Raw genomic sequence first — 27,500 nt, 5'->3', positions numbered from 1 at the left:
GAAATTGAGAGGGAAAGGGTGTGGAGAGGGAGAGACAGAGAGAGAGAGATCTGCAACATTGTTTCAGTGCTCATGAAACTGTCCCTCCTGCAAGTGGGGGCCACGGGCTTAAACACGGGTCCTGGTAACACATGCACTTAATCAGGTGCGCCACCACCTGGCCCCTGGAACCTTTCATTTCTTCCCCAGACCCTCTGCACCAGGTAACTATTCAAGGTCATGTGTCGGGTCAGGTGGGGAGCTAGCTGGAATCCCAGGTCTCAGCTGTGTGTGCTGAGACCTTCCTCCCCCTCCATCTGCCTTGTGCCTGGTTGACTGCCCAGCTTCGGAAGATCCCAGAAGTGTAGAACATGGCCTCTACCTACCCTCAGCAGTGCTGCCAGGACTCCTGGGAGAAGGTACCTCTGAGGACAGAATCCTCTGGGAGAAGAGGCTGGTTGGGAGGCCTGAGAGCACCTCAGATAAATGGGCAGAACAAGAGAGAGAAGAAAAGAGGACACGGGCAGGGGGGATATTTGGTCGAGGACAGGGGCAGGGGGATATTTGGTCTCTGTGTCTTCTGAATTCGTGCTCTTTTTCTTGCAAGAGTTAAATTGTGTTCACTGCTGAGGCCCTGCCCACACCTCACCCTCTCCTCCATTCTATTAATAGCTAGAGGAAGCACTGATGCTGTCTCAGAAGAAAACATTTTTTTATCACAATGAACACTCACAACTGCCCTGCTTCCTTTCTTCTTGGGAGCTCAGGGAGACCTCTGGAAACAGCTGTCACAAGTCCACTGAGAAATTCTGAAGGGAGAGAGGCTGGGAATTACTTTTTTTTAGGTTGTCTCCAATGTACTCAGACATTTTTCTTTCTTTCTTTTAAGATACTTAATTTCTTTATTTTTTAAAAGATTTTAATTTTGGGAATCGGGCAGTAGCGCAGCAGGTTAAGCGCAGGTGGTGCAAAGCACAAGGACTGGCGTAAGGATCCCGGTTCCAGCCCCCGGCTCCCCACCTGCAGGGGAGTCGCTTCACAAGCGGTGATGCAGGTCTGCAGGTGTCTGTCTTTCTCTCCCCTTCTCTGTCTTCCCCTCCTCTCTCCATTTCTCTATGTCCTATCCAACAACAAGGACATCAATAACAACGATAATAATAACTACAACAATAAAACAACAAGGGCAACAAAAAGGAATAAATAAATATTTTTTAAATATTTTAATTTTTTATTAATGAGAAAGGTAGGAGAAGAAAGAGAAAGAACCAGACATCACTCTGGTACAAGTGCTACCGGAGATTGAACTCAGGACCTCATGCTTGAGGGTCTAATATTTTATCCACTACACCACCTCCAGGACCACTTTCATTTATTTACTTACTGGATAGAGACAAAAAGAGACTGAGAGGGATGGGAAGAGACAAAGAGACAGCCGCAGCCCTGCTTTATAGCTCATGAAGATTTCGGGGCTTGGACCTGGGTCCTTGTTCATTGTAGTATTTGTACTTAAACAGATAAGCCATCACCTGACCCTCTATTAATAGCTCCTTTCTTTGAAATCTTAGCAGAAACCTGTCAGGAAAGACTTGGGGCAAACCTCTTATTGACGGGGAGATGGAGAGGCTTAATAATTTGAGGATGGAGGTGGAGTCCTCTACAAAATGATAAAAGATGGAGGAAGACCTGCCTTTCTCCCACTGTCTTTCTTGCCACCAGCATTTTCAAAGGTAGAGGCTTCAAAAAGCCAAAAGCATGCCACTTACAACAGAGGAGCTCCATCCATCCATTGTCTAAGTGTTCTTCAGTCATTCGTGGTGGGATCTTTAACCTGCCCAAGTCAGTTCAAAGACTTGCAGACACTGATGATGGGAGAAAAGTCTTTCAGATTAGCCTGCTAGGTCAGCCATAAAAGTTAATGTTGGGGGAGTCAGGCCGTAGCGCAGCGGGTTAAGCACATGTGGCACAAAGCACAAGGACCGGCGTAAGGATCCCAGTTCGAGCCCCCGGCTCCCCACCTGCAGGGGAGTCGCTTCACAGGCGATGAAGCAGGTCTGAAGGTGTCTGTCTTTCTCTCTCCCTCTCTGTCTTGCCCTCCTCTCTCCATTTCTCTCTATCCTATCCAACAACAACAATAACTACAACAATTAAAACAACAAGGACAACAAAAGGGAATAAATAAATATTTTTTAAAAGTTAATGTTGTACCAGGCAATTAGAACGGCCTAGATACTGGGGACATCTTTCCTACCCGACAGAAATCAATTACATCTCTTAGCAAAGTCTACCTGCTAGCACCGAACTTTATGAGTTTAATAGCAAAAAGCAAAGACAAAGATACATTCTGCTTGGTGACCAATTCATCCTGGTGAAGCTATGAAACAGTGTCTCAACATGACGTTGAAAATGTCCACTGTTTTTATATTTGCTATTGACAGTTACTTACATGACTGTAAGATTACAATGTCTACTTCCACAGAGTTCTGTATCTCTACCCTCCCACCTTTGAAATATCCCCACCAGAGTTCTCACAAGTCTTACAGTTTGCTTGCTTCTGTTTTGTTTGGATTTTGTCAAGTTCATGTAAATCAGATCTCTAGATTCCACATATGAGTGAAACCACATGATAGTTGTCTTTCATCTCTTTATTGACTTTGCTAAACATCATCAGCTGCAGGTCCATCCATTTTGTCCCAAAGGACACAATATCATATTTTTTATGGCAGAGTAGTATTCCATGGAGTATATATATATATATATCCTAACATCTTTATCCAGTCATCGGATAATGGGCATTTAGGTTGATTCCACTCTTTGGCTACTGTGAATAATGCAGCTATGAACACAGGGGGTGCATGTGTCCTTTCTAATTAGTACTTTGTGTGTCCATTTGTTCACCATTTTGGCTTTCTTTCTGGGTTTGGTGGGCACTTGAACACATTTATTCAGTAAGTATTTTTGAGTTTCCACAAACTCTTCTAGATCCTGGCAAAAGAACAGCAAGCAGAACAGTCTAAACTCACTCATAATGGAATTTCTATGCTAGCGGGAGGAGGCATGGGCCAAAAAAAGCAGGGGATAGGTAGAGTAGAGAGTGAGAAAGTGTGTCTTGGGGAGTATTCGGACATCCAGTGATGTAATGCAAGAAGGAAGACTTTACTGAAATGGGTTTTTATTTTATTTTATTTTATTTTTTGGCTCCCTGATTGTTGGTGGGGCTCAATACCTGCACAGAATGGTGACTCCTTATTCCTGGTGGCCATCTTCCCCTTTTCCCCTTTATTCTGAAGAGAAACAGAAAGAGAAAAGGGAGGAGAGAAAGGGTGGGAGGGAGATACTTGAAGTTCTGCTCCACTGCTCTTGAAACTCCTGCCTGCAGGTGGGGGCCAGGACCTGGAACCTGGGGCCTCGTGCGCTCTACTGGGTGCACCACTGCCAGGCCTGGGGCAAAATAAATCGTTCTAGAAAGAGTGGAGGAACGTGCTCACAGCACCAGGGAGCTATAAGATGTGATAAAGGTCAGAACTTTTTTTTAGTATAATTTTTGTTAGTGATTAAAAAGATTGTATTATAATAGGGGTGCAAAGTCACACAGATCCCAACATCAGAGTTCTGTCTGTGTCCCATCCCCTCCACTGGAAGCTTCCCTATTCTTTATCCCTATGGAAATATGGACTAAAAATCTTTATGGGGAGCAGAAGGTGGGAGGTCTGGCTTCTGTAATTGCTTCTCTGCTGGATATGGGTGTTGGCAGGTGGATCCATATCCCCAGCCTGTTTCTATCCTTCCCTAGTGGAGCAGGGCTCTGGGAGGGGAGGTCCTAGGATACTTGGTGAGGTCAGGATGGTGTCACGGTAGCATCTGCAATATTCCGATATTCATAAAATATTCATAAAATTGGGGAAATATGAAAATTATTAGCCAAGGAGATGGCCCAGCAATTTGGCACCTCCTTTTGATATGTGAGGCCCTACCTTCTATGCCAGCCCTTTAGAAACAAAAAGGACACAGCAAATGGAAGAACATAGATGATAGGGCATGGTGCTCTGATCTCTCTCTCTCTCATTGAATTACATTATTTCAAGTCATTACATTGCACTCTAAACCTATTTACATTTTTATTTACTTTATTTTAATTAGGTAAAAGATGCCGAGAAAGGGAGATAGAGAGACCAGAGCTCATCTCTGATGGTGGTGCTGGGGACTGAACCTGAGATCTCAGAGCTTCAGGCAGGAGTCTTTTGTAGAACCATTATGCTTTCTCCCCAGTCTCTTTCTCTCTCTGTCTCTCTCTCCCTCTCTCTACACTCACATATACTCTAGATAAATTTTAAAAAATGCACGGAACACAAATGGTGCTGGGAAAATTGGACAGCCACATGTAAAAAAGTGAAATCAGACCAACACTTAACACCATGAACCAAAATCCAGTCAAAGTGCATGTAAGACCTGAGCCTTGGACTGAAACTCTAAAAATCTGTAGAAAAAAATCATTGGTGAAACTTTGCAGGACTTTCACACCAAAGGTGTCTTTGGAGATTCAACCCCCGGGCATGGGAAATGAAAACAGAATAAATAAATGGGACCGCACGAAACTGAAGAGTCAGGGGTGGCAGTGCACCGGGTTAGGGGCACATAGTACGAGACTAAAGAGCTTCTACACATGCCAAGTAAACTACACAGAGAAAAGCAGGAGACCCAGTCAGTCATGTTTATGCAAAAGACTTTCATTTCATGCCGGAAGCTCTGAGGTCCCAGGTTCAATCCCCAGCATCACCATAAGACAGAGCTGAGCATGGCTCTTTATTTTCTTTCTCTCTTTATTATCCTCTGTATCTCTATCATTAAAACAAAGTAAGAAAAACATATATATATACATATATATCACCCTGGGTTTCTTTGTCTAAAAAGAACTGGTACAGCTCAGCCAAAAAAGAAAAAAAAAATACAAAGTAAGGCAAAGAACTAGACAGACAGTTTTCTCGAGATTCACACGGCCCACAGACACATGAAATGCTCCACTTCACTTGTCATTAGAGAAATGCACATTGAAGCTTCACCGAGATTCCATCTCACACCTGAGAGAATGGTTTCCATCAACACACCAGGAAATGACAGGTGTGGGAGAGGCTGTGGAGAAAAGGGAACTCTGCCCCACTGCTGGGGGGAACGCAGACTGGGGCAGCCCCTTTGGGAGACTGGACGCAGAGTCCTTAAGCAAATAAACATGGAGTCACCTTAGAGTGGGATCCAGCAATCCCACTCTTAGGACTCTTAGGCATTTATGCAGTGGACACTCAAGCAGTAATTCCAAGGGACATGGGCAGCCCTGTGTTCGTAGCTGCATTATTATTCACAACAGTCAAAGGGTAGAAGCAGCCTAGATGCCCATCAGCGGATGACGGGATAAAGAAGTTAGGAGACGCATATTCCATGGAATATGACTCTGCCATCTAAGATATTGTGTCCTTTGGGACAAAATGGGTGTAACTGCAAGTGACTGTGCTTACTGAAGTAAGGGATGGAAAACAGCTACTGGGTAGTTTCACTCATCCTCGTGGACTCTCGAGACCTGATTCACATGAACTTCAAAAAAAAGAAAGAAAGAAACTGTAAGGCTTTGTGGAAACTTTGGTGGTGGGTGCAGTGTGGGACTATAATCTGTCATTTTATAATCACAAATAAAAATGGCAGCAAAAAAAACCCCAGAGTATGGATCCACCTGTCAACACCCATGTTCAGCGGGGAAGCAATTACAGAAGCCAGACCTTCCACCTTCTGCATCCCACAATGACCTTGGGTCCATATTCCCAGAGAGATAAAGAATAGGAAAGCTATCAGGGGAGGGGATGGGATACGGAGATCTGGTGGTGGGAATTGTGCGAAGTTGTACTCCTCTTATCCTATGATTTTGTCAGTGTTTCCTTTTTATAAATAAAAAAAACCAAACAAACAAAATACTAAAGGAAAAGTGACACAGAAAGAGTGTACAGCTGAGATCCCACGGTGTGTACCAGCGACGTGGTGCGTGGCAACGTTCCCTCAAAGACAGGGCTGAGTTGTCACGCTTCAAGATCTACTTGAAGCTGAATCATTCCTGGTTCACTTTGTTCCCTCTCTTCTCTCTCACAGAGGAAAGCGCTGCCCAGAGATAGTGGCAGCCTTTGAGAACGCGTTTCTTTCCAAGGACCCCTGCCAGATCACTGAAGAGGACTACCAGCCTCTGATCAACTTGACCCAGCAGTCAATACCTTGTGGCAAGGTAACTGAGCCCAGTCATTGATGTCACAACTAAGAGCGAAGGGCAGAGGGCAGAGGCCACAGGATAAACCAGGAACAGAGGAGGGAAGAGAAAGAATCCAGATGTTCTAGTGTCGGTGTGAGGGGTCACATGGACACCAGGGTGGCATCAGGATTCAGGACACCTGAGAAGGGAAGGTCAGGGAGACCAAAAAGGAACATGGGAGGAAGGAAGAACTTAGGTCTTAAAATCCTGTGAACCAATCCAAACACCCAGCCCAACCCAAACAGCCCAACAACAAGACAACAAATGCCATTAACCCCTGAGGATGACAATGGTAGTAATTCTAGCCTGCACTGGCCAAATGTCTTTCTTGATGAAAGAAATCTCTCTCTTTTTTTTTTTTTTGAAAAAAGTTTATTTATATATTTATTTGATAGAACAGAGAGAAATTGAGAATGGAAGAGATGGAGGGAGAGAGAGAGAGGGAGTGAGGATAGACCCACAGCACTGCTTCAACACTCTTGAAGCTTCCCCTGTAAGTGTGTTAAAAGAATCTCTCAGGGGACCGGGTGGTGGCACATCTGGTTGAGCGCACACGTTAGTGTGCAAGGACCAGGGTTTGAGCCCCCGGTTCCCACTTGCAGGAGGAATGCTTTGTGAGTGTTGAAGCAGGGCTGCAGTTGTCTCTCTCCCTCTCTATCTCCCCCTCCCTTCTCGATTTCTGGCTGTCTCAAAAATCTCTCAGCTCATTTGATCAGATGTTCAGTCATCCTGTGGGGTGATACTAGGTCAGGGGTCAGCACCCCCAGTTCACCAGTGAGAACTGGTCTCTATGTGTCACCACAGGGCATCCACACTGTCCCCGTGGTCTCCCAGCCCCAGAAGTGCCTCCCAGTGGGACCGGTGGCCTCTGCGGGTGGACGGGGAGGCTGAGGGGCCCAGGCTCAGACACTGGGAGCAGCAGGGCTGCAGGTCCTCAGGCAGGTGCCGCCAGGAGCCTCCCTCCCACCCTCCCCACCTGGCCTCCTGCAAAGAGTCCTGCTCCCCATCCCAGGGGGGCAGGAGGTGGGTCTGAAAGGCTCTCTGTGCTGTTGTTAGGGACCCTGAAGAAAGTCTCTGTGTTTGTGAGATAGGGGTGTGGGGTAGGTGGGGAAAGAACAGGGTTGTGGGCCTCTTTTAGAACCAAAAGCCACTTCTCCCAAAGATTAGCCCTGAGACCAGTGAAGTGTGCAGCTGACCTGCTGCGTCAGGGAACTCCCAGCACCAGCTCACAGGGGCTCTAGTTCTGCGTTAATCGTCACATTTCCATCACTGACTCTAAGAATGTCTAGCCCTGCCGGCTAAAATCAAACACTGTGACCATTTAGGAGAAATATCCTTAGATGTACTTATGTAGAAAACATTTGTATGTAAATTATATACAGTACTTTTTTATCGTTTTTATTTATAAAATGGAAATACTGACAAGACTATAGGATAAGAGGGGTACATTTCCACACAACGCCCACCCCCAGAGCTCTGTGTCTCATCTCCTCCCTTGAAAGCTTTCCTATTCTTTATCCCTCTGGGAGTATGGACCCAGGATCATTGTGGGGTGCAGAAAGTGGAAGGTCTGGCTTCTGTAATTGCTTCCCTGCTGGACATGAGGGCTGGCAGGTACTTTTTTTATTTTTTATTTACTTAATTATTTTTATTGCCACCAGGGTTGTCTCTGGGGCTCGGTGCCTGTGTAATGAATCCACTGCTCCCAGAGGCTATTTTGTCTTTTTTTTTTTTCTTTATTGGATAGGACAGAGGGTAATAGAGATGGGAGGGAGACAGAGAGAGAGAGACACACACCTGCAGACCTGCTTCATCACTCACCTCTCCCACCTACGTCTTTGCGCAGGTCCTTACGCTTCCTCTTGTGTGAGCTTAACCCGCTGCGCCCCGGCCCGTCCTGGTTCCTTAATTTGGTGTTTGTGCCAAAGGGCTCTTGTTGTTACATTTTCTGTCTCTCACCGGATGACCTGCATTTCTCAGGAAGACGGTTCCCCCCACGCTCACTGTGCAATATGCAGAACTGAAACCCATGAACTTGGTTTTTCTTAAGGGTCAAACTGCTGCTAAGACTTTGTGAAAAGCTGTGGTGGTTATTCCTGGGGCGGAGGGGGAGAGCACCGAGCGGTGGTGCTGGGTGCAGTGCAGCCCTACACTCCTGTGAGCTGATGGTGTTGCACGCCAACGTGAAATAGCCAATCAAATAAATTTAGGTTTTGATCCATACTCCCAGAAGAAGTTGTGTTATGTTAAGGGACCCAGAGAGAGAAGAGAGGGGAGAAAGAGAGGACACTGGGAAGTAGAATAGGTGTAGGTGTGACTTAGAAAAAAGAAAAGGCAGGACCATGGAAAAAAAAATGGACAGATACACACATAAATCTAGACAGTTCTAGAAATAACAGTCAACCATCTCTGTGACCTTAAGGAGAACCACTGCAGTTTCCAACGGAGGGAATGGGGACACAGAACTCTGGTGGTGGGAATGGTGAGGAAATTATATCCCTGTTATCTTATAATTTTGTAAATCAATATTAAATCACTAATAAAAATGAGGAAATAAATTTAGAGGGCTGAGTGGTGGAGCACCCAGTTAAGTACACAAATTATCATGTGCAAGGACCCAGGTTCGAGCCCCCACTTCCCACCTCCAGGAGGGATGCTTCACAAGCAGGTCTGCAGGTGTCTCTCTCTCCCTGTCTCCCTCTACCTCCTCCACCCCTCTCAATTTCTCTCTGGCCTGTCCAATAAAAGAGAAAGAAAAAAGAAAGAAAGAAAAGAAAAAGGAAAAAAAAAGGCTGCTGAGAAAGGGGGGTTCTAGTGCCTGCACTGAGCCCCGGCCACAACCCTGCTGACAGTAAAACAAACAAGCGCATAAAGTTTAAGAAGACTGTGACCTAGAACTCACACAGCCCCATCTCATCAGTGCACACAGGAATCCACATATGCCCAGGTCCTCACTCATTCTCTCACACGCAGGATAACAATACGCTAGCACGACAGCACACCCACGCCTCACTGTGTGCGACGGACTCTAAAATCTGTTATTTTAAACATAGAGGTTCAGGACCAGGCGGTGGCGCACCTGGTTGAGCGCACATGTTACAGTGCCCAAGTACCCAGGTTCAAACCCCTGTCCCCCATCTGCAGGGGGAAAGCTTCACAAGCAGTGAAGCAGGGCTGCAGGTGTCTCTCTGTCTCTACATGCCCCACCCCTCTCAATTTCTCTCTGTCCTATCCAGTAAATTGATTAGAAATAAGAGTAAATTTTTTTTTCTTTAACCTAGTAGACTGCTCCCAATAACCAGGGCGTACGTTCTCTTAGTTTCTCTTTTGGAGCAGATCAAAGAAGCTTGCACACAGGTACACTCGGCAGAAGAAAGAGTTCTTCACGCTGGAGGACACACTGCTGGGGCGCCTGGCGGATGGTCTCACCTGGTGTGGAGAAAAAGGCTCTCCCGGTGAGGCCTGGGGCACCTGGGATGAGGGGGACACTTGGGGTGAAGCAGCCCTGAGCTCAGTCTGGGTCCTGAAAACATCATATGGAGAGGGGGAGCCCCGGGTCCCCACCCTGACACCACCTGCACCTCCATGACCACGCAGGCAGCCTGAGGTCACAGAGTATCTGCAGGCCAGTTCAGTGTCTCTGGAGAAGCTGCTTCAGACTGTGTGTGTGTGTGTGTGTGTGTGTGTGTGTATGAGTGTGACCTTCTGGGGGCAGGTAGAGCCTTTCTCACAGGAAGCTCTGTGGCTAAAGGGTGGGGATGGAGTTCTTCTGTGTGGTTTTGCCGTCACCTTTTCCTGTTTTAAAATATACTTTTTTTTTTTTTTTGCCATACAACCCTGTTTTATTTTATTTTTTTAAAATAATTTATTTCTTTATTGGGGAATTAATGTTTTACATTCAACAGTAAATACAATAGTTTGTACATGCATAACATTCCCCAGATTCCCATTTAACAATACAACCCCCACTATGTCATTCATCATCTTTCATGGACCTGTATTCTCCCCACCCACCCACCCACCCACCCACCCCAGAGTCTTTTACTTTGGTGTAATACTCCAATTCCATTTCAGGTTCGACTTCTGTTTTCTTTTCTAATCTTGTTTTTCAACTTCGGCCTGAGAGTGAGATCATCCCATATTCATCCTTCTGTTTCTGACTTATTTCACTCAACATGATTTTTTCAAGGTCCATCCAAGATTGGCTGAAAACGGGGAAGTCACCATTTTTTACAGCTGAGTAGTATTCCATTGTGTATATACAACACAACTTGCTCAGCCACTCATCTGTTGTTGGACACCTGGGTTGCTTCCAGGTTTTGGCTATTACAAATTGTGCTGCCAAGAACATATGTTTACACAGATCTTTTTGGATGGATGTGTTGGGTTCTTTAGGATATATCCCCAGGAGGGGAATTGCAGGGTCATAGGGTAGGTCCATTTCTAGCCTTCTGAGAGTTCTCCAGACTGTTCTCCACAGAGGCTGGACCAATTTACATTCCCACCAGCAGTGCAGGAGGGTTCCTTTGACCCCACACCCTCTCCAGAATTTGCTGCTGTTACCTTTTCTGATGTATGACATTCTCACAGGAGTGAAGTGATATCTCATTGTTGTCTTGATTTGCATTTCTCTGACATTCAGAGACTTGGAGCATTTTTTCATGTGTTTCTCGGCCTTTTGGATCTCTTCTGTGGTGAATATTCTGTCCAAGTCCTCCCCCCATTTTTGGATGGGGTTATTTGTTGTCTTGTTGTTGAGTCTGGCAAGCTCTTTATATATGTTGGTTATTAAACTCTTATCTGATGTATGGCATGTAAAGATCTTCTCCCATTCTGTGAGGGGTCTCTTGGTTTGGGTAGTGGTTTCTTTTGCTGTGAAGAAGCTTTTTAATTTGATGTAGTCCCATAGGTTTATACTTGCCTTAGTCTTCCTTGTAATTGGATTCGTTTCATTGAAAATGTCTTTAAAATTTATGCGGAAAGAAGTTCTGCCAATATTTTCCTCTAAGTATCTGATAGTTTCTGGTCTAACATCCAAGTCCTTGATCCACTTGGAATTTACTTTTGTATTTGGTGAAATACAGTGATTCAGTTTCATTCTTCTGCATGTTTCAACCCATTGTTTCCAACACCATTTGTTGAAGAGACTGCTTTCCCCATGTAATAGTCTGGGCCCCTTTGTCAAAGATTAGATGTCCATACGTGTGGGGCCTCATTTCTGGGCTCTCAATTCTATTCCACTGGTCAGTGTGTCTGTTCATGTTCCAGTACCAAGCAGTTTTGATGACAATGGCCCTATAATACAGTTTGAGATCTGGGAGTGTGATGCCTCCGGTTCTGTTCTTTTTTCTCAAGATTGTTTTGGCAATTCTAGGTCTTTTCTGGTTCCAGATAAACATTTGTAGCATTTGTTCTATTCTCCTAAAAAATGTGCTTAGGATCTTGATGGGGATAGCATTAAATTTGTAGATGGCTATGGGTAGTATATTCATTTTAATGATGTTAGTTCTTCCAACCCATGAACATGGAATATATTTCCACTTCTTTGTGTCTTTTTTAATTTCCTTGAGTAGTGACTCGTAATTTTCAGTATACAAGTCTTTTACTTCTTTGGCTAGGCTTACTCCTATATATTTTATTGTTTTTGTTGCTACAGAAAAAGGAACTGATTTCTGAATTTCAATTTCTTCTAACTTAGAGTTTGCATAGAGGAATGCCACTGACTTTTGAATGTTAATTTTATAGCCTGACACATTACTGTATTGCCTGATGATTTCCAAAAGCTTCTTGCTGGATTCCTTAGGTTTTTCCATGTATACTATCATGTCATCTGCAAATAAGGAGTTTGACTTCTTCTCTTCCAATCTGTATGCCTTTAATTCCTTGCTCCTGCCTGATTGCTAGGGCAAGAACTTCCAACACTATGTTGAATAGTAATGGTGATAGTGGGCAGCTCTGTCTAGTACCTGATCTGAGGGGAAATGCTTCCAGTTTTTCACCATTGAGTATGATGTTGGCTATAGGTTTGCTATATATAGACTCCACTATCTTCAGGAATTTTCCATCTATTCCCATTTTTTGTAGTGTTTTGATCATAAAGGGATGTTGTATTTTGTCATAGGCTTTCTCTGCATCTATTGATATGACCATGTGGTTTTTGGTCTTGCTTTTGTTGATGTGGTGGATCACATTGATTGATTTACATATATTAAACCAACCTTGCATGCCTGGGATAAACCCCACTTGGTCATGATGAACAATCTTTTTGATATACTGCTGTATCCGGTTGGCTAGAATTTTGTTCAATATTTTCGCATCTATGTTCATCAGAGATATTGGTCTGTAGTTTTCTTTTTTGGTTGTGTCCCTGTCTGCTTTTGGTATCAGGGTGATGTTGGTTTCATAGAAGCTGGCAGGGAGTATTCCAGTGTCTTCAATCTTCTGGAAGACTTAAAAGTAGAGGTATTAGTTCTTCTTTGAAAGTTTTGTAGAATTCATTTGTAAAACCATCTGGTCCAGGACTTTTATTCTTGGGAAGATTTTTGATAACTGTTTCAATTTCATTAGCTGTGATGGGCCTGTTCTGTTATCCACTTCCTCTTTACTTAGTTTTGGAAGTTGGTAGGTATCTAGGAAATCATTCATTTCTTCCAGGTTCTCTAGCTTGGTGGCATATAGTTGTTCATAGAAGCCTCGCATGATATGTTGAATTTCTACAGTGTCTGTTGTGATATCTCCTCTTTCATTTACTATCCGATTTATTTGGGTCTTCTCCCTTTTTTGTTTTGTGAGTCTGGCTAAAGGTTTGTCGATTTTGTTTACTCTTTCGAAGAACCAACATTTACTTTCATTGATCTTTTGTATGGTTTTCCTATTCTCAATGTTATTTATTTCTGCCCTAACTTTAGTGATTTCTGTCCTTCTGGTTGCTTTAGGATTCCTTTGTTGTTCTTCTTCTAGGTCTTTAAGCTGTGCAATCAGGCTGTTTATTTGTGCCTTTTCTTGTTTCCTAATGTGTGCTTGTATAGCTATGAACTTCCCTCTTAGGACTGCTTTAGCTGTGTCCCAAATATTTTGATAGCTTGTGTCTTCATTTTCATTGAACTCTTGAAACATTTTGATTTCTTCCTTGATTTCGTCTTTGACCCAGAAGTTGTTAAGAAGTGTACTGTTGAGCTTCCACATTTTGGGACTGTTACTAATCTTTTGTTGATTGTTAAGTGTTAGTTTAATTCCACTGTGGTCTGAGAAGATGCTTGGGATGATTTCAGTGCTCTTGAATTGGCTGATGCTGTCTTTGTGACCTAACATATGGTCTATCCTTGAGAATGATCCATGTGGATTTGAGTAAAATGTGTATTCCAGTTTCTTGGGATGAATGAGTCTGAAAATGTCCAATAGTTCTAGTTTATCTATCTCTTCATTTAGCTCCCTTATGTCTTTACTGATTTTCTGCCTGGATGATCTGTCAAGTTGAGATAGTGGGGTGTTGAAGTCCCCTACTATGATTGTGTTACTGTTAATATATTGCTGTAGCTCTTTCAGTAGAAGTTTGATGTATTTAGATGGCTTCTCATTGGGTGCATAGATATTAATAATTGTTAAGGCCTCTTGATTGACTGATCCTCTGAGCATTAAGTAGTGTCCATTCCTATCTTTTTTAATCTTATCTATTTTAAAGTCTATCATGTCAGATATGAGAATAGCTGTTCCTGCCCTTTATTGTGGGCCATTGACTTGTATGATAGTTTTCCATCCTTTCACTTTAAGTCTGTGTTTGTCTTGTTGAGTTAGGTGAGTTTCCTGTAGACAACATATTGTTGGGTTGTGTTTTCTGATCCATCTTCCTACTCTGTGTCTTTTAATAGGTGAATTCAGGCCATTGACATGTATTGATATCAAAGATTGAAGATATTTTAACGCCATTCTTGTAGAGTTTTAGAGTGTTTTGATATATGTCCTATTTGTGGTGGTCTGGTTGTTTATAGGAGACCTTTCAGAACTTCTTTCAGGGCAGGCTTGGTGATGGTTGCTTCCCTCAACTGTTGCTTGTCTGAGAAGGTTTTGATGCTTCCATCTAGTCTGAATGACAGTCTAACAGGATATAGTATTCTTGGCTGAAAGCCTTTCTCGTTGAGCACTCGATAGATATCTTGCCATTCTCTTCTGGCCTATAGTGTTTGTATGGAGAAGTCTGCTGCTAATCTTATGGGTTTCCCTTTGTAGATGACTCTTTGTTTTTCTCTTGCAGCCTTGAGGATCCTTTCTTTATCCTTATTCCTTTCCATTCTAAGTATGACATGTCTTGGTGTCTTTAGGTCTGGGTTAATTCTGTTTGGGACCCTCTGGGCTTCTTGAATCTTTATGTCTTGGTGTTGTCTAGACTAGAGAAATTTTCAGCTATTATGGCCTGGAGAATGCTTTCTTCCTCTCCTTCTCTTTCTTCCTCTGGTAAGCCAATAATGCGTATATTTTTTCTTTTGAAGTCATCCCATAGGACTCTGTTGTTGTTTTCAGCATCTCTTAATCTCTTTTTGAGATCTCTTACTTCTTTTTTAGTTGTCTCTAATTCATCCTCAATCTTGCTAATTCTGTCTTCAGCCTCATAGATTCTATTCTCTCTGCCCTCTACTGCTTTCTGGAGTTCATCTATTTTGTTGCCCTGCTCTGATACTGTTTTAGCTTGTTCAGCTAGTTGACTTCTTAGCTCAGCAATTTCAGCTTTCAGCTCTCTAATAACCATGAGATAATTAGAATTTTCTTCCATATTCTCATTTGTTGTTCCTGCATTTCTGATTACAATTTTTTCAAATTCTTTACTCACTCTTGTTATTATTTCCTTAGCTAATGTTTGGATGTTGAACTCGTTGTTTTGTGCTTCACCCTCTGGAGGATTTTTAGCTGGACTCTTGTCCTGGTTCGAGTCTCCAATATTTTTTCTTGTTGTTTTAACCATTTTGTATATTATGTTATGAGTTCCCTTTATCAGTACTTTTCAAATTATTGATCACTATTGCCTGGATTGACTTGTGTCTAAGTAATTTAATTAAAGGGTTTACCGTGGTGGAAGTTAACAGTTTTTTCAATCCCTGAGTTGGAGCTCAGTGGTGTAAAAGCCTCTTTTTTTTTTCTTCCCTGTAGGCTATGGGAGCCTGAGGGCTTTTAAACTATCAATAGGCTTCTTAGCTTAATCACTGACTCCTGACCAAGAGATAAAGCAGGGTGTGGCAGAGATAATCCAGTGGTTATGCAAAGAGACTTTCATAGCCCCTTAGCTATGCCACAGAGGTATAGGTCTTCTCCTGAGTTTCCTGGTTAGATCTCTGTCCCCTGGTGTCCCTCCCTGTTGCTGCTCCAGATTCTGAGGGTAGTAGCAATGGAGACTCAGAGTTGCACTTGGTGAGTCTCTAGGGAGTCCTTTCCTCCCTTCAGCTGTCCCCTTGTCCCCTCTCCAGAGCAGACTGGAGGTGGTGTCTCCACTGATAAACTGTTGAACTGTTAGCAATCACTTAATCTCTCCTTAGGCCCCTCTCTCCTCTCTGTCACCAGCCACGTGTGTTTGTACTCACGGGTGATTTACTGGGTTCCTGTGGTCATTCTAGTCCTGTCTTGTTTCAGTCCGGGTGGTCTCCTTTGGTATTCCTAGTTGATCCGGGAGAGGAGAGGAGAGGAGAGAAAGCGATCTGCTGCTTGTAGCTCCGCCTCCGGAAGTCCAAAATATACTTTTCCCTCCTTTCTTCTTCTTCTCCTCCTCCTCCTTCTTTTTATTTATTTATTTATTTATTTCCTTTTTGTTGCCCTTGTTTTTATTGTTGTTGTAGTTATTATTGTTTGTTGATGTCGCCGCTGTTGGCTAGGACAGAGAGAAATGGAGAGAGGAGGGGAAGACAGAGAGGGGGAGAGAAAGACAGACACCTGCAGACCTGCTTCACCACCTGTGAGGCGACTTCCATGCAGGTGGGGAGTCAGAGGTTTGAACCAGGTTCCTGTTCTTCTTTTTCTCTTCCTCCTCTTCCTCCCTTCCTCATCCTCCTTCTTCTTCCTCTTTTTCTCCCCCTCCTATTCCTCCTCCTCCTTCTTCTGCTCTCTCTCTCCATGAGGGCTCTTGCTGGGGCTTTGTGCCTGTATGAATCTACTGCTCCCAGCAGCCATTTTTTCCCCTTTTTTTTTTTCTATATTTTTAGTTGGATATGACAGAGAGAGGTTGAGAGGAGAGAGGGAGAGAGTGTGGCAGATACCTATAGACCTGCTTCATTGCTGCAGGTGGAGAGCAGGGGGTCGAACCTGGCTATCTTGTTCATGGTAATGTATACATTTATCTGCCCACACCACCACCTGGCCCCTTCATTTCTTTATTGTTTTCTGCCTGTGTTTTCTCTGGGTCTTGGTATCTGCACTGCCCCTCCATTCCTACTGTTCTATCTAGCATCTTTTTTCTCTCACACACTCTGTATTCTTGATAGAGGGTAAGAGAGAGACAGAAGGGGTTAGAGAGACAGAGAAGATCCCAGGAACACTGATCACTGCTCATGAAGCTTCCCAGATGCAGGCTTGAACCTGGATCTTCCTGCATGGTACACGTCCTTTCTACTGTGTAGGCAGCTGTGACCTGTATTGTTTCCATATTTTTCAAAGATTTATTGATTACCTAAAAGGCAGGATGGCTTGGTAGTGTGGGCTTATTTGTGCCAATGGAGGTTTCCCTCTTACTATTATTGATTTAATAATAATCAACAAGACCGTAGGCTAAGAAGGGTACAATTCCACACAGTTCCCACCACCAGAGTTATGTATTCCCTCGCCTCCAAGAAACTTCTTTATCCCTCTGGAAGCATGGACCCAGGATCATTATGGGAAGCAGAAGGTGGGAGTTATGGCTTCTGTGATTGCTTCTCTGATGGACATGGGTGTTGGCAGGTGGATCCACACCTCCAGCCTGTCTCTGTCTTTCCCTGGTGGGGCAGAGATCTGGGGAGGGGAGGCTCCAAGACACATTGATGAGAGCATCTGCCCAGGGAAGTCAGGATGGCATCATGGTAGCATCTGCAACTTGATGTCTGAAAAGGATTAAGATACAAACAGAACAAATTGTTTAATAATCAGGAACCTAAAGGTAAGAATTTACAGATGAGATTTGGGGTCTTTATGTGGGAAGGAGCTAGGAAATGTGGGGCCTCCAGTTAACAATATTGATACCCTGTTCCCATATTTGGAAGCTACTCTCTGTCCTGACCCAGCTTTCTGGTCCTATTTCCAACTCTGACACCATCTCCCCAGACAATACTTTTAGCCCACCTGCATGATGGCTGTTGGGCTCAGGCAAATACTTGTAACGTCATGAGCCCCTCGGAATATGCCAGTTGAGTTTCTTACTGCAATTAACCAAGGGCTGGGGAGTCAGGTTGAGACTCAACAGAGATCAGGGGCATCACTTGGTGGGATCCATTGTGTCTGTCCTCCATTCGCCACCCTCCATCTTGTTAGTGATGCCCCCCGCTGGAAGCCTGGGAAGATGAACTGGAGCACACCTTTTGTTTTCCATTTCAGTTATTTTTTGTAAACTGTGTGTTTTAGAGATGAACTACCAGTCTTGTCCTCACTGGAAAGAAGACTGCGCGAAGAACCCTGTTTTAGTGTTCTGGGTCTTGGCATCTAGAAGGGTAAGTACCATAGAAACATTGTAGAGTATGTTGGAGACCAAGAAGTCAAGAGGTCATGAGAGCAGAGGTTGCTCAGAACGCGTTCTAGATCAGACTGTTTTTCAGGACGAAAGCTCAGAATTCTTTCCTGAGAGTCATAGTCATAAGGCAAACTGTGACATGTGGCTTTGTGACATTCATAGAGGGTTCAGGGGTTCCATAGACAAAACCCTCTTCTTGTTCATTCTTGGACTTTGTCAGCAAGCTTGGGTTTGGTTGGATCCTCTGATCCAGGGTTTAGGCAATCATAGGGCTCAGAACAAATCATTTTAGTTTACTTTCCCAGACCACTTCCGGTGTGCCAGACACTGTCCCGAGCTGCTTTCGGGGACCAAGCCCTTCCATCCTCACAGGAACCCAGGACTTGGCGCCACGGGTGTCTCACCACCTCACAGCTGACACAGGGAGAGGCAGGGGCATCAGCTCTCCCCTGAAAGCACAGCGAGTAACCGGCAGGTCTGGGACTCCCCCCTCACTGTCCTCGGAACTGGGAGCCCCAAGGGAAGCTTCCTGGGACTCCCCTGAGTCCTGCTGAGCCCACACAGGTGTGGAGACACCTTCTCCCAGCAGCCCAGAGCCTCTCTCTTGCTGCCAATCAAGCCCTTTGCCCTGGTGCCCTGACTCCCCTCCTCACTTTCTGGCTCCCCAGTGACATGAGCTGGGGACACACTGAGCGGCCTTCCTTGGTGGGGCTCTGGCTGCCGTGTGTGGGGTCAGCGCTGGCCCCTGTCACCGTCTGCCGAGGGACACTCACTCTGTGGTGGCAGTGGGCTTCCTGCCCCCTGTTCCTCAGCCCGTGGAGAGAGAGAGAGGAGCCCGCTGGGTGCTCACAGTTGTGGGTCTCATTGTTGAGGGTGTCCTAGCACAGCAGATGGGGGCTGGTCCTTGGGGAGCACTCAGGCCCCTGAGCAGCCCCTCTCCTGCCCCAGCCTCCTCTGGGTCTCTTCCACCCCTGCTTCCTCAGCGCTGGGCCTGTCTGCAGCTGCCTGGGCCTCTGCTGGTGAAAGCCTCGGTCTCCTGGAGAACTGGCTTAATAGACTTCATGACACCATTCCCATCTTTCCAGTTTCCACCAGAGACTGCTGGCTTCCTTCGTTCCTCTCACTCCCTTTCCTATTTACTGTTACCATGGCGGATTCTCACTCAGTGCCTGGTCATATTCACATGGGCTCCAGGGATACAGCTCATCTGGGTTCAGGCTCACAGAGCTCTCAGTCCCAGCAGCTAAGCCCACGTTAAACTCACCATCAAATGGAAGACGGTTGCATATGGGGGCCGGGCAGTGGCGCATCCAGTTAAACACACATGTCACCAAGCACAAGGCCCCAGGTTCAAGCCTCCAGTCCCCACCTGCAGGGGGAAAGCCTCATGAGAGGTGAAGTAGGGCTGCCGGTGTCTCTCTCATTCTTTCTATCTACTTTTTTTTTTTTTTTTTGCTTTTCTTATGTTGTTATATTCATTCATTGTTTATTCATTTATAATTCCTTCAGGTCATGCCTTAGTTATTTTTGAACAATGTAAGTACTTAGTGCTTTCCATAAATTGTCATATTCTCTCTCTCCCTCTCTCTCTCTCCCCACCAGGGTTATCCCTGAGGCTCAGTGCTGGCAATATGAATCCACTGGTCCTGGTAGCCATTTTTTCTTTTTTTCCCCAATTTTAAAAATATTTTATTTATTTATGAGAAAGATAGGAGGAGAGAAAGAACCAGCTGTCACTCTGGTACTTGTGCTGCCGGGGAGAAAACTCAGGACCTCATGCTTGAGAGTCTCATGCTTTATCCACTGCACCACCTCCCGGACAGCTCTAATTTTTTTTTTATTAGGTAGGACAGAGAAAAAAATTGAGAGGGAAGGGGAGATAGAGAGAGGGAGAGAAAGATAAATACCTGCAGACCTACTTCACCGCTTGTGAAGCAAGACTCCTTGCAGGCAGAGAATGGGAGCTTGAACCCAGGCCCTTGTGCGTGGTAGTATGTGTGCTTAACTGGGTGTGCCAGGACCTGGCCCTCTCTCCCTTTCTATCTCCCCATTCCTTCTCTATTTCTCTCTACCATAGCAAGTAAATTAATTAATTAATTAGCTAATTAATTAAGAAGATGGGTGGGTAAGGGTCTGGTGGTGGTGCACTGGGTTAAGCGCCCACAGTAAGAACATGGGTGGGTTATGTGGAGGAGACTCAGGATGTCGCCACATCCTAGGACGGGGACCTGGGCTAGTCGCGGGGTGCTGGGTGCACCTCCCACAGACACACGCAGTAAGGTGGTTTCTGTTTTGCTCATCCTGTTTTCTCTAAGTTCCCTGCTGAACAGTCATTGCAAGAAGAGCTAGCTTCCGGTCAAGAAGACCTCCTTACTCATTCACTCCTCTCCTCACTTCCCGCTTCTCTGTCTGCTCAGCTTCTAGTCACACCTTCTCTCTCATTTCCTCTTTCTTTCTTCCTTTCTTCCTTTCTTTCTGTTTTATTTGACAGGAGAGAGAGACATTGGGGGGAGATAGAGAGGGAGAGAGACAGAGACACACCTGCAGCCCTGCTTCACCGCTCGTGAAACTTCCCCCTGCAGGTGGGGAACAGGGGCTTGAACCCGGGTCCTTGTACATGGTAATGTGTGTGTTCAACCTCCCTATTTCCTCAGTCTTACCCCCAAATCTGCCCTGCTCCCACAAAATGAAGTGTGTAGCGTCTACCCCGTGTGCCAGAGAAAGAACTCTCCCCCTGCTCTTCCTGTCCGCTGGCTCTGAAGCGCCTGGACTCTCAGCCTCTGACTGACCATGACTGGCCTTCACAGCTCACACCCAGGCCCCGGCTACAGACAGTCCCTGAGAGCTGGTTCCTCCAGTGACCCGGGTGCCAGGGACCCAGATGTGACATCACTGAGCTAGAGCCACCTGGGAGATTCACTCTCAGACCTGCGAGCTCCCAGTTCAGTTTGGACTGTTGCAATGTGGGGAGTAGCTGAGCAGGCTCAGTGAATGAACGCTGTTTTCAGTTTGCAGAAAATGCCTGCGGCGAGGTCACCGTGATGCTTAATGGCTCTCAGAGTAATGCCTTCAGCAGAAGCAGGTAACCCCCTTCCCGCATCTGATCAGCGAGCTGGGAACACAGTCACTGGAGGGTGACTTCACCTCTAGGATGGTGTGTGTGTGTGTGTTTACTTATTATCACCAGGGTTATCACTGGGGCTCAGTGCTGACACTACGAATCTACCATTCCTGGTGATCATTTTTTCCTTCCTATTTTATTGGATAGGATAGAGAGAAATTGAGAGGAGAGGAGGGATAAAGAGACAAAGAGAGATACCTGCAGCCGTGCTCCACTGCTTGTAAAGTTTCCCCCTGCAAGTGAGGAGCAGGGGCTTGAACCCAGGTTTTTGGGCATGATAACATGTGTACCCAACTGGGCATGACACTGCTTGGCCCTTCTGTTTTTTTATGCTTATTTTTTGATTAGTGATTTAGTAACAAGATTGTAGAATAAGAGGGGTACAATTCCACACAGTTCCCATCACCAGAGTTTCATATCCCATCCCCTCCATTGGAAGCTTCCCTGTTCCTTATTCCTCTGGGAGTATGGACCCAGGATCATTCTGGGGTGCAGAAGGTGGGAGTTCTGCCTTCTGTAATTGCTTCTCCACTGCACATGAGTGTTGGCAGCTGAATCCACATCCCCAGCCTGTTTCTGTCACCAGGAGAAGTGGATTCATCTTGCAGGCACTGAACCCCAGCAAACACCCTGTGTCAATAAGAAAAAATAAAATAAAATAAAACCTTATTCACTGAGGACCACTGTGAATGAGTGTAGGAAGGAATCTTTCCTTCATGTGGAACTTGGGCCCATTCCCAAGAGGAGGAGTTAATCCAGGCCTGTGAGGCTCAGTGGCTTAGCTGGGGGCCAACCCTGTTCTGCCTCTTCCCACCAGTATGTTTGGGAGCATAGAAGTCAGACATCTGGATCCAAAGAAGGTTCACACACTCCAGGCCTGGGTGATGCAGAATCCCGGAGGCGTTTCTGGGTATGTGCGGGGAATGTGTGTTCTAGGCCCTCGGCGTTATTTCAGTAATCAGTCCATTAAAGAATCCACAGTTGGGGAGCTCACTAAAAAGTGACTGGACAGGGCTGGGGAGACAGCATCATGATTCTGCAGAAGACTCTTCTGCCTGAGGCCCTGAGGTCCCAGGTTCGATTCCCCAGTCCCACAATAAGCAGGGCTGTGGTCATTCCCTCTGTGTCTTTCTTTTCGTATCTCTGTCATAAAAATAAAATATCTTTAAAGACAATAAAAATTCAAATTAAAAAAAGAAATGACTGGACCTGCAGGTAAAAGGATTCTTACTATTTATTAATTTACTAATTTGTTTATTTATTTCCATCTCTGGGCTCTCATCTTTTTGGGCTAGTCTTTTTTGGATAAAAGGAGAGAGACAGAGAAAAAAAAAAAAACAATAGAAAGACACCATAGGATCAATGATTCCTCTCATGTAGTGGCCGGGGGCGGGGTTGGGAGGGTTCAAACCTGGGCAATGTATCTGGCAAAGCAGTAACAATATCCAGGTGAGCTGTATTTTTTAATCAGACCATGATGAAATTGGCCTGAGTTTCACAGTTAATTAAATAAATATTTATTTATTTGACTGAGCTACAGAGAGAAAGGCCGGAGCCCTGCTCCGCTCTGGCTGATGGCGGTGCTGGGACGTCAGAGGCTCAGGCATGAAGGTCATTTGCAGAACCATTATGCTGTCTCCACAGTCCCAGCAGCTCTTAGAACTTTCTCTCTTTCTTGTTCTTGCTATTTTATTTACTTTGGATAGAAACAGAAAGAAGTTGAGAGAGAAAGGAAAGAGAGAGAGACTACTCACAGCTTATGAAGCTTCCCCCCCCCCCCGCCCCCACAGGTCCCGGCTAAGAGCTTGAACTTGGGCCCTTGTGCAGGGTAATTTGTGCTCCACCAGGCCCAGGTCCTGCCTACTTCCCTCTTTATCCAGAGTCTTACCAGCACCTGCAAGTCCTGCAGAGACTCAGGAAATACAAGTTCTTGTTATTCTGACATCCTCTCCCCCCACGTTTTTTTCTTTTCCTAGAGACTCATGCTCAGGAACTACGATAAGTGACCTGAAATCAATTATTAATGGAAGAAATATTACTTTTATCTGCCATGACGTTAACAGGTAAGTGCTTTCCTCTTCAACAGAAAAGAGCTACCACTAGTAGACATTTTTCCTCTTCTGTGTTGCTTCTGAGCCACAAGGGCGTCAGAAACCCCTCCTGGGCCTCGGGTGGTGACCTCAGAGCATCTCTGTCCTCACCCTGCCTGGTCCAGGTGTGCAGCCAGTGGCCTTCTCTGGTCCCTTTATCCCTTCTCCTGCTCTACCTCTGTTTGCCCCCAAACAGAACTGGCCTTTGAAGCTGAGCCAGCCTCTGAGAACTTCTTCCCGGCACTTTACACGGGAGGCCTGAAGCTGGTTCGTCTCTCGAAACGGCCAGACAGAGAGGGAGAGACGGGGTAGGGATGGGGACACAGACCTCTGGTGACAGGAGTAGTGAAAAAATATTAATTAGGGAGTCAGGCGGTAGCGCAGCGGGTTAAACGCACGTGGCGCAAAGCGCAAGGACCTGGGCAAGGATCCCTGTTTGAGCCCCCGGCTCCCCACCTGCAGGGGAGTCACTTCACAGGCGGTGAAGCAGGTCTGCAGGTGTCTGTCTTTCTCTCCCCCTCTGTGTCTTCCCCTCCTCTCTCCATTTCTCTGTCCTATCCAACAACGACGACATCAATAACAACAATAATAAAACAGGGGCAACAAAAGGGAATAAATAAGTATAAGAAATTAATTAAATTTAAAAAGAGAGAGAGAGAAAACTATAGACCTGCTTCACCACCTGTGAAGCTTTCCCCTGAAGGTGGGGAGCTGGGGTTCGAACCCAGGTCCTTGCACATGGTGATGTGTGTGCCTAACCGGGTGGGCCACTGCATCGTGTCTCAGACCCCTGTGGCTTTGCAGGGAAGCTGCTTGTCTCATGGAGCCCAGAGCAGTAGATATGGACTGCCAGGTAAACCCCACCCAGGCTGCCCTGCCAACTGTGCCCATTGTTACGGTGCTGCAGCTCACTATGAAGACAGAAAAACGGTCACATTGACATCTATATGGATTCGGTGTCTGACTGGTTCATTCTCACCTGGGCTGTGTGAGCCACGCCATATATAGATTTTCATTTTTTTTTTTTATTGGTGATGAGTCGTAGGTTATAAGATCGTAAGATGGCAGGGTCTAGTTCCACACCAAAGGATCACCCCCCGGAGTTCTCACAGATCCTGGAAACTGTTTCGTCTGCTGTTTCATTCTGCTTTCCTTGGTTTTGTGTGTGATTCCGTGTGAATCAGATCTCTAGAACCCACTCGGGAGTGACGCCATCTGGTCGCTGTCTTTCATCTTGTTAGTTTCACTAAGTATCACCACCTCCCGGGCCACCCATTTTTTTAATTCTCTTTTTTTTCAAACTTTATTTATGATTGGATAGAGACAGAGAGAAATTGAAGGGAAGGGGAGATAGAGACGGAGAGAAATAGAGACACCTGTAGTCCTGCTTTACCACTCCCCCCCTGCAGGTGGGGACCAGGGGGTCCTTGCGCACTGTAGTGTGTGCACTTGACCGGGTGCGCCACCACCTGGCCTAGTGTTCCACCCATTTTGTCCCAAAGGACATTTGTCTTTTTTTTTTAATATTTATTTTATTTATTTATTCCCTTTTGTTGCCCTTGTTGTTTTATTGTTGTAGTTATTACTGTTGTTGTTGTTGGATAGGACAGAGAGAAATGGAGAGAGGAGGGGAAGACAGAGAGGAGGAGAGACAGACAGACACCTGCAGACCTGCTTCACCGCTTGTGAAGCGGCTCCCCTGCAGGTGGGGAGCCGGGGTTCGAACCGGGATCCTTATGTCGGTCCTTGTGCTTTGCGCCACCTGCGCTTAACCCCCTGCGCTACAGCCCGACTCCCCGTCTTTTTTTTTTTTTTATAGCAAGTAGTAATCCATGGAGTATATAAGCCATAACATCTTTAGCCAGCCATCTGCTGATGAGGCCCTGTATTTTTAATAGATTCATTTGTTTATTTTTAAAATATTTATTTATTTATTTATTCCCTTTTGTTGCCCTTGTTGTTTTATTATTGTAGTTATTATTGTTGTTATTGATGTCAGCGTTGTTGGATAGGACAGAGAGAAGTAGAGAGAGGAGGGGAAGACAGAGAGGGAGAAAAAGATAGACACCTGCAGACCTGCTTCATCGCCTGTGAAGCGACTCCCCTGCAGGTGGGGAGCCAGGGCTTGAACCGGATCCTTACACCGGTCCTTGTGCTTTGCGCCACCTGCGCTTAACCCACTGTGCTACTGCCTGACTCCCTCATTTGTTTATTTTATGAGATAGGGAGAGAGAGATACCAACACATTCTCTGCCAGCCTGCCAGTCCTACGCTCTACACACTTGGCCTCCTCCCCAGACACCAAACGTGGGAACATATGGTTGTAAATTCTTCAGATGCTCTCCTTCCCCCATACACACACAGCCCCTGCTGATAACAGGTGGGTAGGATACCAGGATGTAATACAGGCTCAATGTACATGAGCCTAACTTGTATATGAACCTGTAGTTGGGAAGAAACAACACTTCTTTGGTTTAACTGAAAACAAAAAAAACAGTAAGTGGGTGGCTGAGAGGTAGTTCACTGAGTAGGGCACATGTATTCCCATGTGCCAGGCTCAAATCCGTGCCCAAGCCCCACATGACTGTGCCACTGCACTAGGGGAAGTTCTTGGACTAGTGTGTGTGTGTGTGTGTGTGTGTGTGTGTGTGTGTGTGTGTTTCTCTGTGCATCTGTCTTTCTATCTGAATGAAAAAGTGGCCCAAGAGTGGTGAAGTTATGCATGCATGAGATCTTAAATATGCAAATATATATTAAAAATATATAAAAGATATATATCTTAAATATGCAAATATATTAAAATATATATATATATTATATATATAGTGAAGCGAATCCCCTGCAGGTGAGGAGCTGGGGGCTCAAACCAGGATCCTTACGCCAGTCCTTGAGCTTTGCGCCACCTCTGCTTAACCCGTTGTGCTACTGCCCGACTCCCGGTTTGACATTTATAAAATCAATATAACTTATCACTTTAATAGCTAAGAGAAAAATGATTTTAGAGATGAAGACTAAACACCTGGTGTGGGTGGTGGTTGTCCAGTGCTAGTGGCGCTTAAACACCTGTCACTAAGTGCCACATTCCTGCAAATACCTTGTGTCTGCCCATAGAAGTGCTGTCCAGCCTATGGGCCGTGTATCCATCTCACTGGAAGTCAGATACATGCACTAACATGCTTGTGTGTGAGAGAGAGAGACTATGTGAGCAGCATAATCTCTGCTTCTTTTCCAAAATAGAATCGCCAATAAATTAATAACTGTGACATATTCAGATTCTCATGTGAAAATAAAACAAAGGTGACCAAGGTTTCCCCTCCCCAGAGCCCTGTCCCACTAGGGAAAGAGAGAGACATGCTGAGGAGTGTGGATCCACCTGTCAACACCCATGTCCAGTGAAGAAGTAATTACAGAAGGCAGACCTCCCACCTCCTACACCCCATAAAGATTTTGGTCCATACTCCCAGAGGCATAAAAAATAGGGAAGCTTCCAATGGAAGGGATGGGATAGGGGACTCTGGTGGTGGGAACTATATGAAATTGTGCCCCTGTTATCTTACAATCTAGTAAATCAATATTAAATCTATAATAAAACAAACAAACAAACAAACAAACAAAAAACAGAGGTAGCTTCAGCTCCTGAGCACCCTGAGAAGTCTTCCTCTTCCAGAGCAGTAACACCTACGGAGTAAGATACTGCCCCTCCACACCCTCCCAGTGGCACTCACGGCAAGTTAAGCTGGGACATGGGATGGCACTTCACCTGCTCTTTCTGTGTGTTTGTTGTGTTGCTTGTTGTCACAGTCTTGAAGAGATCTGTGTGTGAACAATGCTGAGCGTGGTTCTGCAGACCTGAGCCGTGGACCTTTGCATGGGGCTCTTCCCTGGCCTGAGGCCCCGGACTGATGTGACGCGGACATACCTGGCCCAGGACACTTGCCGGAGGGGTCACAGGGTGGGATCCGCTCATGACAACATCGCTGCAGACGGGAACCTTTACCCAGAGCCTTACTCACCTGACGCTGCTGCCAGCATCTTTCTCTGGATCTCCTAACGTTCAGAAAAAATGCATTTTATCAGGATGAAAATACTGATTGTGTCTTAATTTTCATGGGAAGCTTTTGTGTTGCTTATATGCTGGTGACAATCTTTCCTTTTCTTTCTTCTTTCCCTTCTTTATCTCTCTCTCTCTCTCCCTTTCTTTCTTCCTTCCTTCCTTCCTTTTTGTCACCAAGATTATGGCTGGAGCTCACTGCCCTCACTATGAGTGTACTGCTCCCAGTGGCTTTTTGGTGTCTCTCCGACTCTCTTCCTCTTCACCTCCCCCTTCCCTCTTGATTTCTGACTGTC

The 27,500-nt window shown here is 45.4% G+C and overlaps 1 protein-coding gene across 2 annotated transcripts in view; it reads left to right on the top strand.

The window, feature by feature from the left end:
- LOC103118983 (ADP-ribosyl cyclase/cyclic ADP-ribose hydrolase 1) overlaps positions 1 to 27,255 on the top strand; it is a 28,540-nt gene extending 1,285 nt beyond the window's left edge. Inside the window, exons 2-8 of one of the 2 annotated variants that reach the window (XM_060188333.1) lie at positions 6,109 to 6,238; positions 9,582 to 9,717; positions 17,837 to 17,922; positions 20,951 to 21,024; positions 21,881 to 21,973; positions 23,040 to 23,126; positions 26,955 to 27,255. In XM_060188333.1, coding sequence (XP_060044316.1) covers positions 6,109 to 6,238; positions 9,582 to 9,717; positions 17,837 to 17,922; positions 20,951 to 21,024; positions 21,881 to 21,973; positions 23,040 to 23,126; positions 26,955 to 26,976 — 628 coding nt within the window. In that variant the 3' untranslated portion in view covers positions 26,977 to 27,255. The remainder of the gene's footprint in view (positions 1 to 6,108; positions 6,239 to 9,581; positions 9,718 to 17,836; positions 17,923 to 20,950; positions 21,025 to 21,880; positions 21,974 to 23,039; positions 23,127 to 26,954) is intronic. The other variant, XR_009549054.1, reaches the window with a different exon arrangement.
- The last annotated feature ends 245 nt before the right edge of the window (positions 27,256 to 27,500 follow it).

This window comes from Erinaceus europaeus, chromosome 3 (assembly GCF_950295315.1).
Source record: "Erinaceus europaeus chromosome 3, mEriEur2.1, whole genome shotgun sequence".
NCBI lineage: Eukaryota > Metazoa > Chordata > Mammalia > Eulipotyphla > Erinaceidae > Erinaceus > Erinaceus europaeus.
This window is presented reverse-complemented; position numbering and strand designations above follow the sequence as displayed.